Consider the following 13,724-nt stretch of genomic DNA (forward strand, 5'->3'; position numbering starts at 1 on the left):
GCAGAGTAATTTCCATACAGTGCACGATGAGCAAGATATCTGGATTCACGTAAAAGCTGCTTTCAGTCGCTCAGTATGGGAAAGTCTGAACACAGTTACAGAGATGATGTTAGGATCTCTGCACTCAAATCATCAGCTACAGTTTTTGATACATAGAGTGTATGAAATATGTGTGTGTTGCATTGTGTGTGTACTGTACATGTGTAAATGTTGCTTCTAGTGCCTCTAGTGTTTCATACACATCAAAATACCTGCATGACCTGCGTCACCAGGTAGGCAGGGACTCTAATGTACTGATACTGGATGATAAGCACATAAGGACACAGACATACAAGTATAATGTACAGTAAAGGCATACAGTGGGGCAGTGGTTCCCAAACTTTATGGCATATAACCCTTTAAAATTAAGTAATGTGCCTCCTTATTGCTTAAGTATGGATATGGGTTGTGAAGAGTCCCACCAAATATATAAAATTTTCCCTTGTCATGCAGTTGAATATTTAGAAGCCTGTAGAGGTAAAAGTATACACTATTTCACAAGAAAAACACAAAAAAATAGAGAAAGTCAGAGGGAATCAACACAGTTGTGTGACAGCAATCTGTATTTTCTTTTTTTATCTCTTTGACCATCTTGTGACCTCTCAGATTTATCTATGAACCCCTTGGGGCAGGGGGTCCTTGCCCCAGATTGTGCATTCACAAACACATAAAAAAAGAAAAAAAGGAGGGACCTTAAGAAAAAAAAAAAGAAAGATGATGGGATGCATTTCTTCATGCATTATCTTTCTCATACTCTCTGCTTTTTTTAGTTTTTTACTTCTTTCCTCTGTTCATCTGTGATCTGCCTGCATGAGCATCGACTGGCCGCATAGGGGGATTTCCCAGATGATGCAGTACCAAGATCTGACACTACAAGGCAGTGTTGTAAATCTATGCTGGCAACACTTCACTAGTGTTTCACTATGTGTTCTTAAAGTGAGGGCAGAGTAATTGGAGTTTGCATCATGATTTGTGAATTCATGAATGGAATAACAGGACATCTACATTGATATACTCTATTGTAAGGCTATACTGTCTCTGCTCTATCTGCTTGAATTCCCGTTCACCTCCCTCCCACTCTCTCTCTCTCTTTCTCTGTGGGAATTGTCAGTAGAAACAGGTCAGCATCACTCAGGAATGCTCTTTTTTCTTTAAACTTGCTTGGTTGCCATGCTGAAGAGAAAAAAAAAACAGATCTTGGGTGGGCACTGAGGTACCCAGAGGCTCAGCAGTGCCATTAAAAACCTTCCTGGATTTCCAGGTTGGTGAGCTGAGGAGGAAGCTTAATTTGTCTTTGGGGGAAAACAGTGATGATGAAGAGGATAATGGATGAATGGGAGGGGGACGATGTGGAGGGTGCAGAGGTAGAGAGAGGTGGTGCCTGACTTCAGTGAGTCACTAGACGGTGGACGGGGCCAGGGGCAGCGCACAGTGGAACGGACAGACATAACTGTTTATGTGTGTTATTGTTAGATGACGTGAGTGTTTGAGGTTTGATTACTGAACTTGTGGTCTCGTCTTTGTCTAAGATACCGCTGTAGCAGCATGCTTCGTATTGTATATTGTATATGTGTGTGTTTGTGTCTGGGTCATGGAGGATATCCATGTGTTCTCAGTACAGGCCTGCAGCTTTACTTTGTTTTTGCTCCATCACTGTCATCTTTCTTAATGACCTGTTGCTGTAAAGTATACACAATAAAATATCTACAGTAACAGTAATTCAGATAGATAGATAGATAGATGGATAGATATGTCTGTATCAGCTTCTGGTTCTGGACTCTGCAAATTCCCTCCCTTCCTTTTAAAGCTGTTTAAGTGCTGTCATGTTGCATGGGGACTGTGAGTGAACAGCAATTTTTTGGTCTTGCCACAAATTCTGGACTGACATAGTTGTTTTAAAATCATTCCTGTATAGTTTTGGCTGTATGTTTGGGGTCATTGTCTAGCTCAAAAATAAATCTCCCAAGTCACATGCAAACTGCAAAGATTTCTGTCAAGATTTCTGAGAATTTTACTGCATTCATTGTGCTATACCTACAAAAGCCTTTCACCGCATGCTGCAGAGAAACATCCCCAAAGCATGATGCTGCCACCACCCTGCCTAAAGTTGGGGAATGTTTGTTTCTGCTGCTTATTAGACTACAGAACCATCCTCCTAACCCCAATCCAGGTGGATTAGGGTTTGGTTTGTTCAGTCAGATTACTTGTACTTTCTCTTTTCTGCTATACTGTCAGGCTGCAACTTGTGAAACACCAGGTCAACTGTTGTATGCAAAGTGCCTCCCATTTCAACCATGGAACACAGATACTCCTTCAGAGATGTCAGCAGTGGCTTCCTTGTGCCTTTTTCTCACAGGCACTCAGGACAGCTTGCTTTAGGCAGATGTACAGCTGGGCCATATTCTTTGGATTTTTTTAAATGAATCCCTTACATCTCTCAGCAGAAATTTCAGTTCCTTGTAAATTCTCTAGTATCCATTCCCTGATTGGTGCATTTCAATAAACTTTTTCAAAGATTCGCTTGGAACGATCCTTTGTCTTATGGCACAGTTTTTGCCAGGCAACCATCTAACCACAAGGGGGGGAGGAGGGGGCGACGACCTTCCACATACTGTATGTGTATTTAAACTAACATCACTGATTACACAGTTCAAAAAGCAAATGGCTTAATCAGTGAGGATTTAGGTGTGTGGCAAGGGTTTAATACTCATTACAGTTATTTAGCGCCTAATAAATTAGATACAGTAATTAACTGTGAATTAAAAATGAAGCATAATACACAATATGAATCAAAATTAATTGCTGGAGGCATGAATATGAGTTAATGACATGTTATCAACTTCATCTCAAGTTGCTCAGAAATCTTGTGCTCAATGCCTCTCTTTGATGATTTATAATACAATCTATCCATTATTATTCTGACAAACAACAAACAACAACAAAAGCAAGCAAAAAATGCTTTCAGTGTGTAACTGTGTAAATTCTGGCACTATGTCAGCATAATTCATACTTTACACTGAGTACAAATCAAGCAAAAAAATGCCAGGAATGTACTGGAAATCGTTTAAAAATCACCATATTCAAATTTATAATATATTGACATAAAGTATATCTTGTCACTAACAGACAGTCGCTCCAACATGCTCTATTATAGATTAATATAAAGGAATTCCGAGGTTTTTTCTAAGGATGATGGCTACACGCTGTAAATCTATTAAATATACGCCCCTGTGGATGTTAAACTGTCGTATCCTGTGCCTGATCAGTACGCTGACGCATGGGCAGCTACTGCAGAAGTGTGTACTCATAATCTCTGCAAAATTATTACTGGGGGCTGGCAGGGGGTGGAGGTTGCCTTTGGGGTGTCGAAGCGGGTCCCATGAATTGGGGATGGCGCTGTGTACAGTGTGAGCGAGTTAGCAGCCAAACTTTGCAGAGCGCAGGCAGGAAAGTTCGCTGGAGAGGCGACCCGTGATCCCAAGTTATTCTGTCATATATTACTTACGGATTTCCAGTGCAAACATGCGGACTGCAGACTTCAAATAGCAAGGACTTCAGTGCTATTTTGTGGATGTTTTGAGTGAATTTCTCCCGGTCCTTGAAATATAACAGTTAACGGTTTGCTGCCTTCGCTGCACGCTATCGTTTCAATGGACCATCGCCTATCTTATCATCCAGTGAGTAACTTGGACTAAAATTGATTGCATGATTTCCTGACCTGGAGATAAGTGAGGACCACGAGCATGACCTAACTGTTGACGTTATGCCATGTAGCCTAGTGTTGGGTGTTTAAAAACAATGAACTCCCCCCGTGACAAGGAACTGGCACCCTTATCTCGGAAACACCGACTCATGGCTGCAGCTATGCCCGGCGAGGACAGCCCATTGCCCGGTAACACTTCCAGGACTGATCGGAATGGATTAGGGGGACTGGTTCACTGTTTTATATGTGGAAGCGGAGTTACACCAGGAAAGGAAATAAGGTTACAAGTGACATACCAAAAAGAGAGGTTTCCCTTTTTCCCGTTTCTACAAAATCAGGAGCCAGCCCCGGGTGCGTGTGAAGTGAGCCCGGATGGACATGCGCTGGTGTGCGCCGTGTGCCACTGCTTTCTGACGGAGCAGTGGAACTCCTTCGAGCGGAGCAGGACGCCCATTGAGAAGCGCATGTACTGGTTGAAACGACCCTATCAGTGCGACTCACGGCGGGTCCCACAGGAGTGGAATATCTCTTATGATTTAGAGAGGAGAATCAGTGTCAGCAGCCAGAACTACGACGGGGGCGCAGAGTCTGATTTCTCATCTTTTTCCGAGAACGAGAACATATCAGACCAGGAGATGGATTTAGTCGACAGAGCCGGTGTGGGCAAGGACAAGTGCCTGAGAGCATCTGGCAAATCGCCGAGAGACAGTAGCAGGAAAAACAATGTCATCAGTGTTAAAAACAGCCCGGATTCACAGCGGGCAGTCCGCTACCCGGTGGGAGTTTATGGGGCGCAGGGATCGCCAAAAGCGGAGAGTGTGCTGCCTGCAAGACGGGGTGCTAAAATTATGAATAATGTCTGTCAATCATCAGAATCTCTGGCAAAGTCCCAGGAGAGATTCCCTCAGCGATGCTATGACAGTCCTCTCTCTGACACACCTGTGCAAGACAACGGGGTCATTATGCGCAACAGGAGATGGCTGGAGGAGGGGAATGTCAGACATGCGGAGCCGTGTCAGATCCAGCGTGCTGCCGACAACAGCTGTGCTTCGTCCAGACATCCATCGCTGCTGTACCGTGGAAGAGGCGAGGGTCACTCCAACGCTGCGCTGTCATCTGTTGGCACCACTGCTGTCACTACTAAATGTAACATAGCTGTTCCCAGGGAAAATAACTCTGACAACTCTGATGAAGATGAGATTAACATTACAAGTGATGATGACAGGGACATATATGACAGCAAAGCAGGCCCAACAGCTCATCTTAGATCTGCTAGAGACCTTTCAGCAAGAAAGAGTGCCCAGCCGTACCACACTGCAGACTCCAGTCCAGAGGGGTGTGTTTGCTTTATCTGTGGCACCGGGCTCAGACATGATGGGTGTTTTAAAGTTAGTGTTCAGAAGCAGGAGAGAGCACAGGGTGAGCCCTTCTTTCCCTTCCTGTGGCTTCACTCTCCTCCCCGCGGAGCAGTGCCTATCAGTCCAGCAGGTACGACCCTGGTGTGTGGCAGCTGTCACACTTCCCTCATGCAGCAGTGGCAGAGCTTCCAGCTGGCGGATGTGCCTGTCCTCCAACGACTGTATGTAGTACCCCTCAACCAGGCCACCAGTGCTCTCCATCCTCCCCAGCTAACTCCCCAGGAGGGGAAACCCCCAGAGCCAATGGAGTGTCTACCTGAAACCAAAGCTTCCCACGAGGCCTGTTTCCTCTGTGGTCAGGAGTGTGGAGGGGATATAAGAGTAGCGTATGCACAGGCTGGTGTTGGCAAATCCCGTGGCGTGATGTATTTTCCCTTCATCAACATGTTGCCTTGCCCACCCAATGCCCAGGGGGTGAGGAACGGCCGTGTGCACTGCTGCCCTCAGTGTCATTTTATCCTGGAGGATATCTGGGGTGCATATCGACTCAGCCTCAGTGAAGACCTCATCACCTCTGTCAGCTCCTTCCTGGTCAGGTACCATGCTGCCATGGAGGTAAAGGGGTCCGGACCAGGCCATTCCCAGACGGGTGTGTCCTCGCAGCCTGGCAGCTCCATGTCAGTGTGCTACCTGTGTGGAGCTGAGCTTTGTGCAGGAGGAGAGTACCAGCTGCATGTCAATCCGCCCGGGCGTTGTGGGGAGAGGGAGCCCTTCTTCCCCTTTCTCACCGTCCACCCTCCCGCTCCCCGTGCCAAGCCAGTCGACGCCACAGGCCTAGTGTCAGCCTGTGCCCTCTGCTACCATGACTTGCATGCTCAATGGGCCCAGCATGAGAGCAAGGGCCTGGGTCCCTCCACCCCTTCTACCTCTAGCTCTTCCAGCGCCAACCCACAGCCGCCCAGATCCCCTTGGGCCCGCCAGTACAGCTGCGAGGCTTTTGTGTGCTTCTTCTGCAGGCAGGAGCTGCGCAGGCAAGGTAGGCTGTGCACTGTCACTGTGGCCAGGCTACCTGTGTTCCTGTATGCACCACGCAGCACACGCACACTCTTGGTGGATGATGGGAAGAGGCTGGTAATTGGCTCATGTATGGAATGTAAGGCCATGGTACAGGTGGGACAGAGCATGCAGCAGGACAGGGATAGGCTGGGACATGGAGCCTCAGACGGGGAGAGGAAAGAACCAGAATCAGCCTCGCCACAGGCTAGACGAAAGGTAAGAGCAAAGCAAACTGCCTTAAATAACATGACACAACTAGACACACTACCTTAAGATTTCTCTGACTTTTCTTTTTTTTCCTGTTTTTAAATTTATCTCAATGGATTCATAAGCCTTGTTCAAATCATCTTTTAATGCCCCCTGCGTTCCCACAGTGCTGCACACTGTGTTTGCCCTGGTATGACCTTTGAGTCACACATGGAAAGGGATGATTTTGACCTATTGCATATCGGAAGTGCTGTGATAAAGTAATAAGGCAAGGAAATAATCGCAACAAAGTGTTTTCTGTCCTTTTGGCATTTTCACTGTGTTTTATTAAATGCATTAGTTTCCTTGAAGCTGCTGACTGTGTGGTGGAGTACTGGACTCTACTTTTTTGCAGAAGAGTTGATCTCAAACAGTAAATTGTCTGTGTGTGTGTGTGTGGCTGTAGTCTGAACAGTTATTTAGTGGGGGTGGGGTCTACACAGCTTGGACGAACAATGATGAGACAAACATTTTCATCAAAACTCACTTCTGTAAACACAAGAGGAAAACTGTAGCTATCTGAAGAGCGAGGACAGCCTTGTGTTTGCTGTGTTCATGTGTGTGCGTGTGTGAGTGTGTTTATTTGAGTAAGCATGACTGAGTATGTCTCACCCGGTGCTGAACAGTTTGTTTGGGTATGAGCAATGTTGAGAATCTTAAAGAGTATTTTCAAGCAAATTAGTTCAAAACAAGTCTAGATCTTATGTTGCGATTAATACAACATCATAACACAAACACAGAAATAAATACTTACCATACAAAGTATATCTCCTTTACTTTTATTTAATGTATAGACCTCATTTCCTCCAAAGACATTAGCTATTTCTGTTTCTAGTCCCTCAAAAAGTCTATAAAATTGGGATTTAATCTTATTGTAGTAACTATGTAGTTAAAACTTCTATATGTAGAACGCAGATCTCGATATTATATTATTGTCATATTAAACTTGATAGCTTAGTGTAATGGTAATAAGAAAATTAGACCATTACAGTGTAAATCTGTTACTTTGTTTATTCAGTGTGTTCCTAGATATGATTTGGTCTGAAGGATGACTTAGGACATAAGATAGACAAGATAGAGACTCAACTACAACAAGAAACATGACTCATTGAATTGCTCTTATCTGTTCATTTGAAATGATTTGCTCAGGGTGTCCCAGGGTGTATAGCCAGGCAATTCATTAAATAATTTAATTTGTCTCTCCCAAACCTGAAAGCAGATAAGCAAAAATAAGATGAGAAATCACAATTTCATTATCTCTGATGAAAAGTTTCACCCCTCAAACCTGTAATTTCTGCAACAGCTGTCATGAAGTGCGACTATTAACAAAGTCCAAGCATTGCCAAAAATTGTACGTGCAGGATAGCTTTATCAATTGGTTAAACATTCAATTACTGATTTTGATGACGATGATGATGATGGTGATTATTATTGTTGTTATTATTATTATTGTTATATGTTAAGTATAATTATGTAGTTAAAACATTAACATATTTAAGCATTTACATGTATATGTGTGATTAATGAGATATAATACTCTGATAATTAATGATCATTAATCCCTGTTGATGCCATGAGACAATGCACTGATCTCCCCTAAAGGGAGTTGAGGGGGGCAGTTAATTCCCACCAGCCCCTCACACTCAGAGACCGAAGACATTCTGGCTCCAATTCTTGGCTAATTTGGCAGTGATGTGTGTTTGGGACTAAATACTTTGCACATTACAACAATTGTGAAGTAATGGTTTCTATTTATATTCATGACAAAGTACCGCATGTTAATGTTGTGATAAGTGATTTTGACAAGTGAAGATACTTGCATAGGTGGTCCAGGTGGGTTGGCTCAGAGAACAGCGCAACTCCACACCTCCTCTGAAGAGAAATCATTCTGTCATAATCACTTTCTTGCCTTTTTCTTGTTTTTTTCTGTCTCCAAAGTTTTGTTTCTTTCCACTCTTTTCTCAACAACAGACATAAAATCCCTTCCCTGCTGTTAGAAAGCTGATAGCAGAATCCTGCTTTTTCCAGATGATCAATCACAGACAATGGAAAGTGGAGGCTGTGGGGCTATATGGGGGACCGGTGAGGGGCAAAAGAGGATTGTGATGTGTTAATGAAGAGCTGAGGAGTGTTTAGACAGCCAGTTGGCCCTGTGAACAGCTCTCTCATACTAACAGACACTGACTGTCCAGCCATGCAGGACACGTGAAGAACATCTGTGGATGCCATTCACACTGCAACCTCAATATGTTGCGCACTCACACCAGCTGTCTGGAACTGTCCACCTAATTCTCTCTCTGAGAGGACGAAGTTGGAGCAACAGTGTCGCTGTTAGTCTTATGATCTAGAAACTATGATCTACATATGTGAGAGGATGCTCCCAATATAGAGTGTAATTATGGGACCAGCTTTTCTGCCCGCCAAAGCTGAGGCATCATGGGACGGGCGGGTGGGATGAGAGGGACTGTCGGGGCAGGCAGGGTTTCGGGTGATCGTTTTAGACTAGGAGGGTTGCAGGTGGCATAGATAGTTTTGGCCTGAGTGAGGCAATGACCTCATGGCTGTGAAAGTGTCAGTGTATGTTTGTGTGTCTCTGTGGGTAAGGGGAGGTGCGACAGGCCTGTGGGGAACAGGTGCTTTGTCCTCTAGTGTCATACTATATGCTTGAGAGGGTCTGTCATCGCTGGGGTTTGGGCTGTCAGGAGAGAGTGCCCATCTGGTTTGCTTTAGCACTGTGTGTGCCTGATGGAGAGGGCTGTATAAAGATAAACACACACACACACACACACACACACACACACACACACGTACAGTACAGTACATGTAGAGAAATGTTATCTTATTGTATTCTTTTTCAGTTTTTCATGTTGGACAGTTGTTTCCCTCAATGCCCCAAAATACAACGCTGCAGAACAGAGACAGTACCAGTTATGAATTCATGTGTAATTTTCAGAATTAAGAGACATATCCAAGACAAATTAAAGCCTTTGATCAAGGCTAGAATGACATATGACTTTTGGGTATTATACTGCCTGCTATAGTGTAAACATTATTTTGCATGTATGAATGTTTATCTTGTGAAGTGTGAAAAAGGGTGGACAATGCTGTTCTCTGTTTTCCCTGCTTGGTAAGATATAAATTAGCCCATGAAATGAGATCAGCCACAAGACACTGTAGAAGCTGTTAAATGTGACACACACACACACACACACATACACACACACACACACACACACACACACACACACACACACACACACACACACACACACACACATACACACACACACATCATGGTTATCATGTTCTCTGTTCTGCTGCCGTGTGTTTAATTAGTATGTTGGGCATGACCTTTGACAGGTGTGTAAGTATAGACCACCAGCCGGCGTCTGGGGAGGGGCTGCTGGTCAGCAAATCCTTCATTTGCACTTTAAGTAAAACAGATGTCCACTGATTTGTAATAGATGTGCAAAACTGTTGCATGAATGTAGTGATGTTATATTAACCCTTACATAGTGTTCGGGTCAAATCTGGCCTGTTTTTACATTTGAGAGCAGTCAAAACACCCTGAACACTGCCTTCTTTTAGCCTGATAATATTATGACTTTTCCCAAAGTGACCCATAATACACAGAAATGGAAATATTTCAACTTTTATTTATTTATGTGGAGCTGATACACATTTTTGTATGTAGATGGGTATTCTGGGTTAAATTTGACCCAAAAAATGACCATTCAAAAATGTTTTTGGTTTCCTCACATTTAATGAAATCATTATGGCTATTTTAGGTAACATAGGACTATGATGCAGTGTGATTGTGAATGTTTTTTCTCCATAAATAAATAGTGTAAAACCTAAAGAATACACTCTCTCTGCTCTCTTAAAGCTTAATCAAGGGTTAATAACCCATTTATTAATGACTGATGAATGTATTTATGAATGAAAAATAGATTTGTGGTTCAGAAATTCTGTATAGAGACTAATGAAAGGATATTGTGAAAGGCCAGCATATGGACAGCATGTAAGGGTTAAAGATTATTTTAATCATAGCTCTGCTTTATGAGATGATATACAGTAGAGGGCAGCAGGATGGCAAAATTAATAAGGAGACTGCTGGCATTTGCACTTCTGAAGTGCCTTTGAGCAAGCCTCATACCTAATATTTGACACATTGTGCACCTACAGATGTGTGTATTATTCATGAAACACATGCAATGGCCTGGAAATAGTTTGCGTGTAACACAAAATGCATCAAGTGATTATATCCCTCATACATTTGCATTTAAAGGGAAGACTGATTACTATGGGAATACTTTGCATTTGATGACAAAATACATATTAAGCAAAGGTTGTGTGGAGTGAGAAATCTTTTAATGAACCTGTGTTCTCCATGACTGTGCACTGGATTAGTTGAAAGTAACCTCTGGGAACAAAAGGGAGCAGTTGAAAGTTGTTTTTTTTAAAGCTCTCAAATATGAATAGTAATAGGTTACCAAATAATTTTCATAACGTTGCATTGCAGACGCAGTTTATGCTTGTTGGTGTTTCAAATGTACCAAGAAGACATCTCAGTTGCTGACTGTGTAATTTGCTGCTCTTGTTATAAAACAGACACAAATTGCACAGTTTGCAAGTGCATAAAAGGGGCAGTACAAGGTTGTTCTGTGCCCTGAAATCTCTTGAGCATCAGGGGTGCCAGAGCTGGGCCTGCACTCTCCAACCAAAGCATTTCCAATAAAATTGGTATTACTTTTGTCACTATTTTTACTTTTTTATTTAAAGAATTTTTTTTGTATTTTTGCATTTACTGAACAGATGTTAGTAGAGAGGCAGACATGGGATGAGGGGAGAGAGCCGGACATACAACAAAGACTAGAATCAAACCAGGGATTTGTGGTATGCACCTTAACCATTAGGCTACTGGGGCGTCACGCATTTTTTTTTTTTTTTTCACTTTTAATGTACTGTAGAATGTAATGCAGAAAAATGAGAAAAGCAAGAGGAAAAACATGGTGGAGAAAAGATGGAATGCTCCAAAGCACAGGCCATAAGTAAACACATGATATCATAATTGTTTCTTAAACTGATTAGATACCAGCACTGCATAACTTTGTTGTTTTAAGGATTGGGATTGATTACATGCGTCTGATATGGATGCGTTTAACTGAAGCCTGACAAAACCAACAGTCTCCCTGTAGTCAACACTGCGTTGTCTGCTTGTACAAGGACATAGGGGACTAAAACAGCAAATAAACCAATCTGTAGTCATGCCTTGCAAAGATAAATACTACATAATCATATACAGATACAGTACACACAAACATGTAAGGTCCCTCTCACTCATACACACTAATATACTTGTGTATATATGGTGTGTGTGTGTCTGTATCCATACATGAAAGTTTATGTTTGTATGGTCTGCTGAGTGAGTGTTCCCGGTGGATGATTATTGTTGACCTGTTAGAAGAGCAGAGACAGGTTTCTGTGACTGCCATCTTCAGAACTTCTCTGATGACTCTGTTGTAGTTGGATTTGTCAACAAGGCTGAGAACAGGGCTGTGGTGGGAAACCATCTGCGGCTCAGTGTGGCAAAAACAAAGGAGCTGGTTGTGGATTTGAGGAGGGCCAAGGCACTGGTGACCCCTGTTTCCAACCAGGGGGTCAGTGTGGACATTGTGGAGGACTACAAGTACCTGAGAGTGTACAATGACAATAAACTAGACTGGGCCAAGAACACTGAAGCTCTCTACAAGAAGGGCCAGAGCTGTCTCTACTTTCTGAGGAGGCTGAGCTCCTTCAACATCTGCCTGACAATGTTGAGGATGTTTTATGAGTCTGTTGTGGCCAGTGCTCTTCTGTTTGCTGTTGTGTGCTGGGGCAGTAGGTTAAGGGTAGCGGACACTAACAGACTCAACAGACTGTGATGTTACGGGGGTGGAGTTGGACTCTCTGGCTGCAGTGTTAAAGAGGAGGATGCTGTCTAAGTTACGTGTCATCTTGGACTGTGTCTCCCACCCACTCCATGATGTGCTGGTCAAGCACAGGAGTGCATTCGATGCATGACTCATTCCTACGAGATGCACCACAGAGCGACACAAAAAGTCATTCCTGCCTGTGGCCATCAAACTTTTCAACTCCCTCACAGTGTCAGACACACTGAGTCAATATACTGGCCCTTTGGACTTATTTCACCCCTGTCAGCAGCTTCATAACCTCAAAATTTATAATTTATATTAATACTGCATTTATACTGTATATTTCAAATCATATTTCTTATCTAGTTATACTATTCTTGCTTTTAACACATTTACAGATCAGTCTTATTATTTACACTGTTGTTATAAATTGTAGTATGATAAACATATTTATATATATATATATATATATATATATAGTTGTTATATATTGTAGTATAATGCACATATAATTCTTATAATTCTTATAATTTCTCTATGCTTGTATATATTTCTCTTCTAGAATGAGAGCAAATGTAACATGACCCAATTTTCCCTCAGGGATCAATAAAGTATTTCTGATTCTGATAAATCATTCAGCCGCAATGTGTATGTATGTGTGTGTGTGTGTAAGGGAGGGGTGTGTGTCTTTGAGCATTGCATGTTCTGGCTCATGTTTTCTTTGTTGATATGGTGCTCCATTGTATGTGTACGTGCATGCATGTATGCATATTGTGTGTTCATGTGTCTCAGCAAGATTTTGTGTGTTTGCCATAGAAGTGTGTGCTTGGTGTAGAAGATAGACTGCGTTCTCACTGCATGGTCCATATCCTGTAAAGGAGGTATTTGCTGTCACAGGAAAAACATGCCGGCATCCTGACAGTGTCGCCAAGGAAGATTTATAGTAAAAGAAGGAGTGAGGGCCAAATTACTCATCCAATCAGGATGTGAAGTTGAAAAGGGAGAGATATAAATTATCCTGACTGAATTATTGGAAGAAAAAGAAGAGGCAAAAAGAAGAGTGGGAGGCTGAGAGAGGTTGAGGGGGTAAATGGGATTTAAATTGCGGCCAGAGGAGAACAGAAGAGAAATGCGTCCCATTCTCATCAATTCATCATAAAGGGAAATATTACTATATGTTAACCAGAGAACCTACTTTATCCAGAAAGGGGATTCTATTAAAATAGTGTTAATTTGAGGCATGTGAGGTGGAGGGGTCTTAACATATGGTGTAAGCTGCCCTTATGTGTGCTTTTGTGTATGAGTGAATGTGTGTGTGTGCTGAGTCGAAACCATTCATATTGCGTGTATCCTGTAAAGTTCCCGCAGCTGTGCTTCTCTCCACTCCCAGCAGTGGAGTCTGACAGA

The 13,724-nt window shown here is 42.8% G+C and overlaps 1 protein-coding gene across 1 annotated transcript in view; it reads left to right on the plus strand.

Moving 5' to 3' along the window:
• The first annotated feature begins 3,453 nt into the window (after window positions 1-3,453).
• The window catches only part of gse1b (Gse1 coiled-coil protein b), a 171,041-nt gene continuing 160,770 nt past the window's right edge, over window positions 3,454-13,724 (plus strand). The window contains exon 1 of the mRNA XM_042411230.1: window positions 3,454-6,372. Coding sequence (XP_042267164.1) covers window positions 3,838-6,372 — 2,535 coding nt within the window. The 5' untranslated portion in view covers window positions 3,454-3,837. The remainder of the gene's footprint in view (window positions 6,373-13,724) is intronic.

This window comes from Thunnus maccoyii, chromosome 1 (assembly GCF_910596095.1).
Source record: "Thunnus maccoyii chromosome 1, fThuMac1.1, whole genome shotgun sequence".
Classification (NCBI taxonomy): domain Eukaryota; kingdom Metazoa; phylum Chordata; class Actinopteri; order Scombriformes; family Scombridae; genus Thunnus; species Thunnus maccoyii.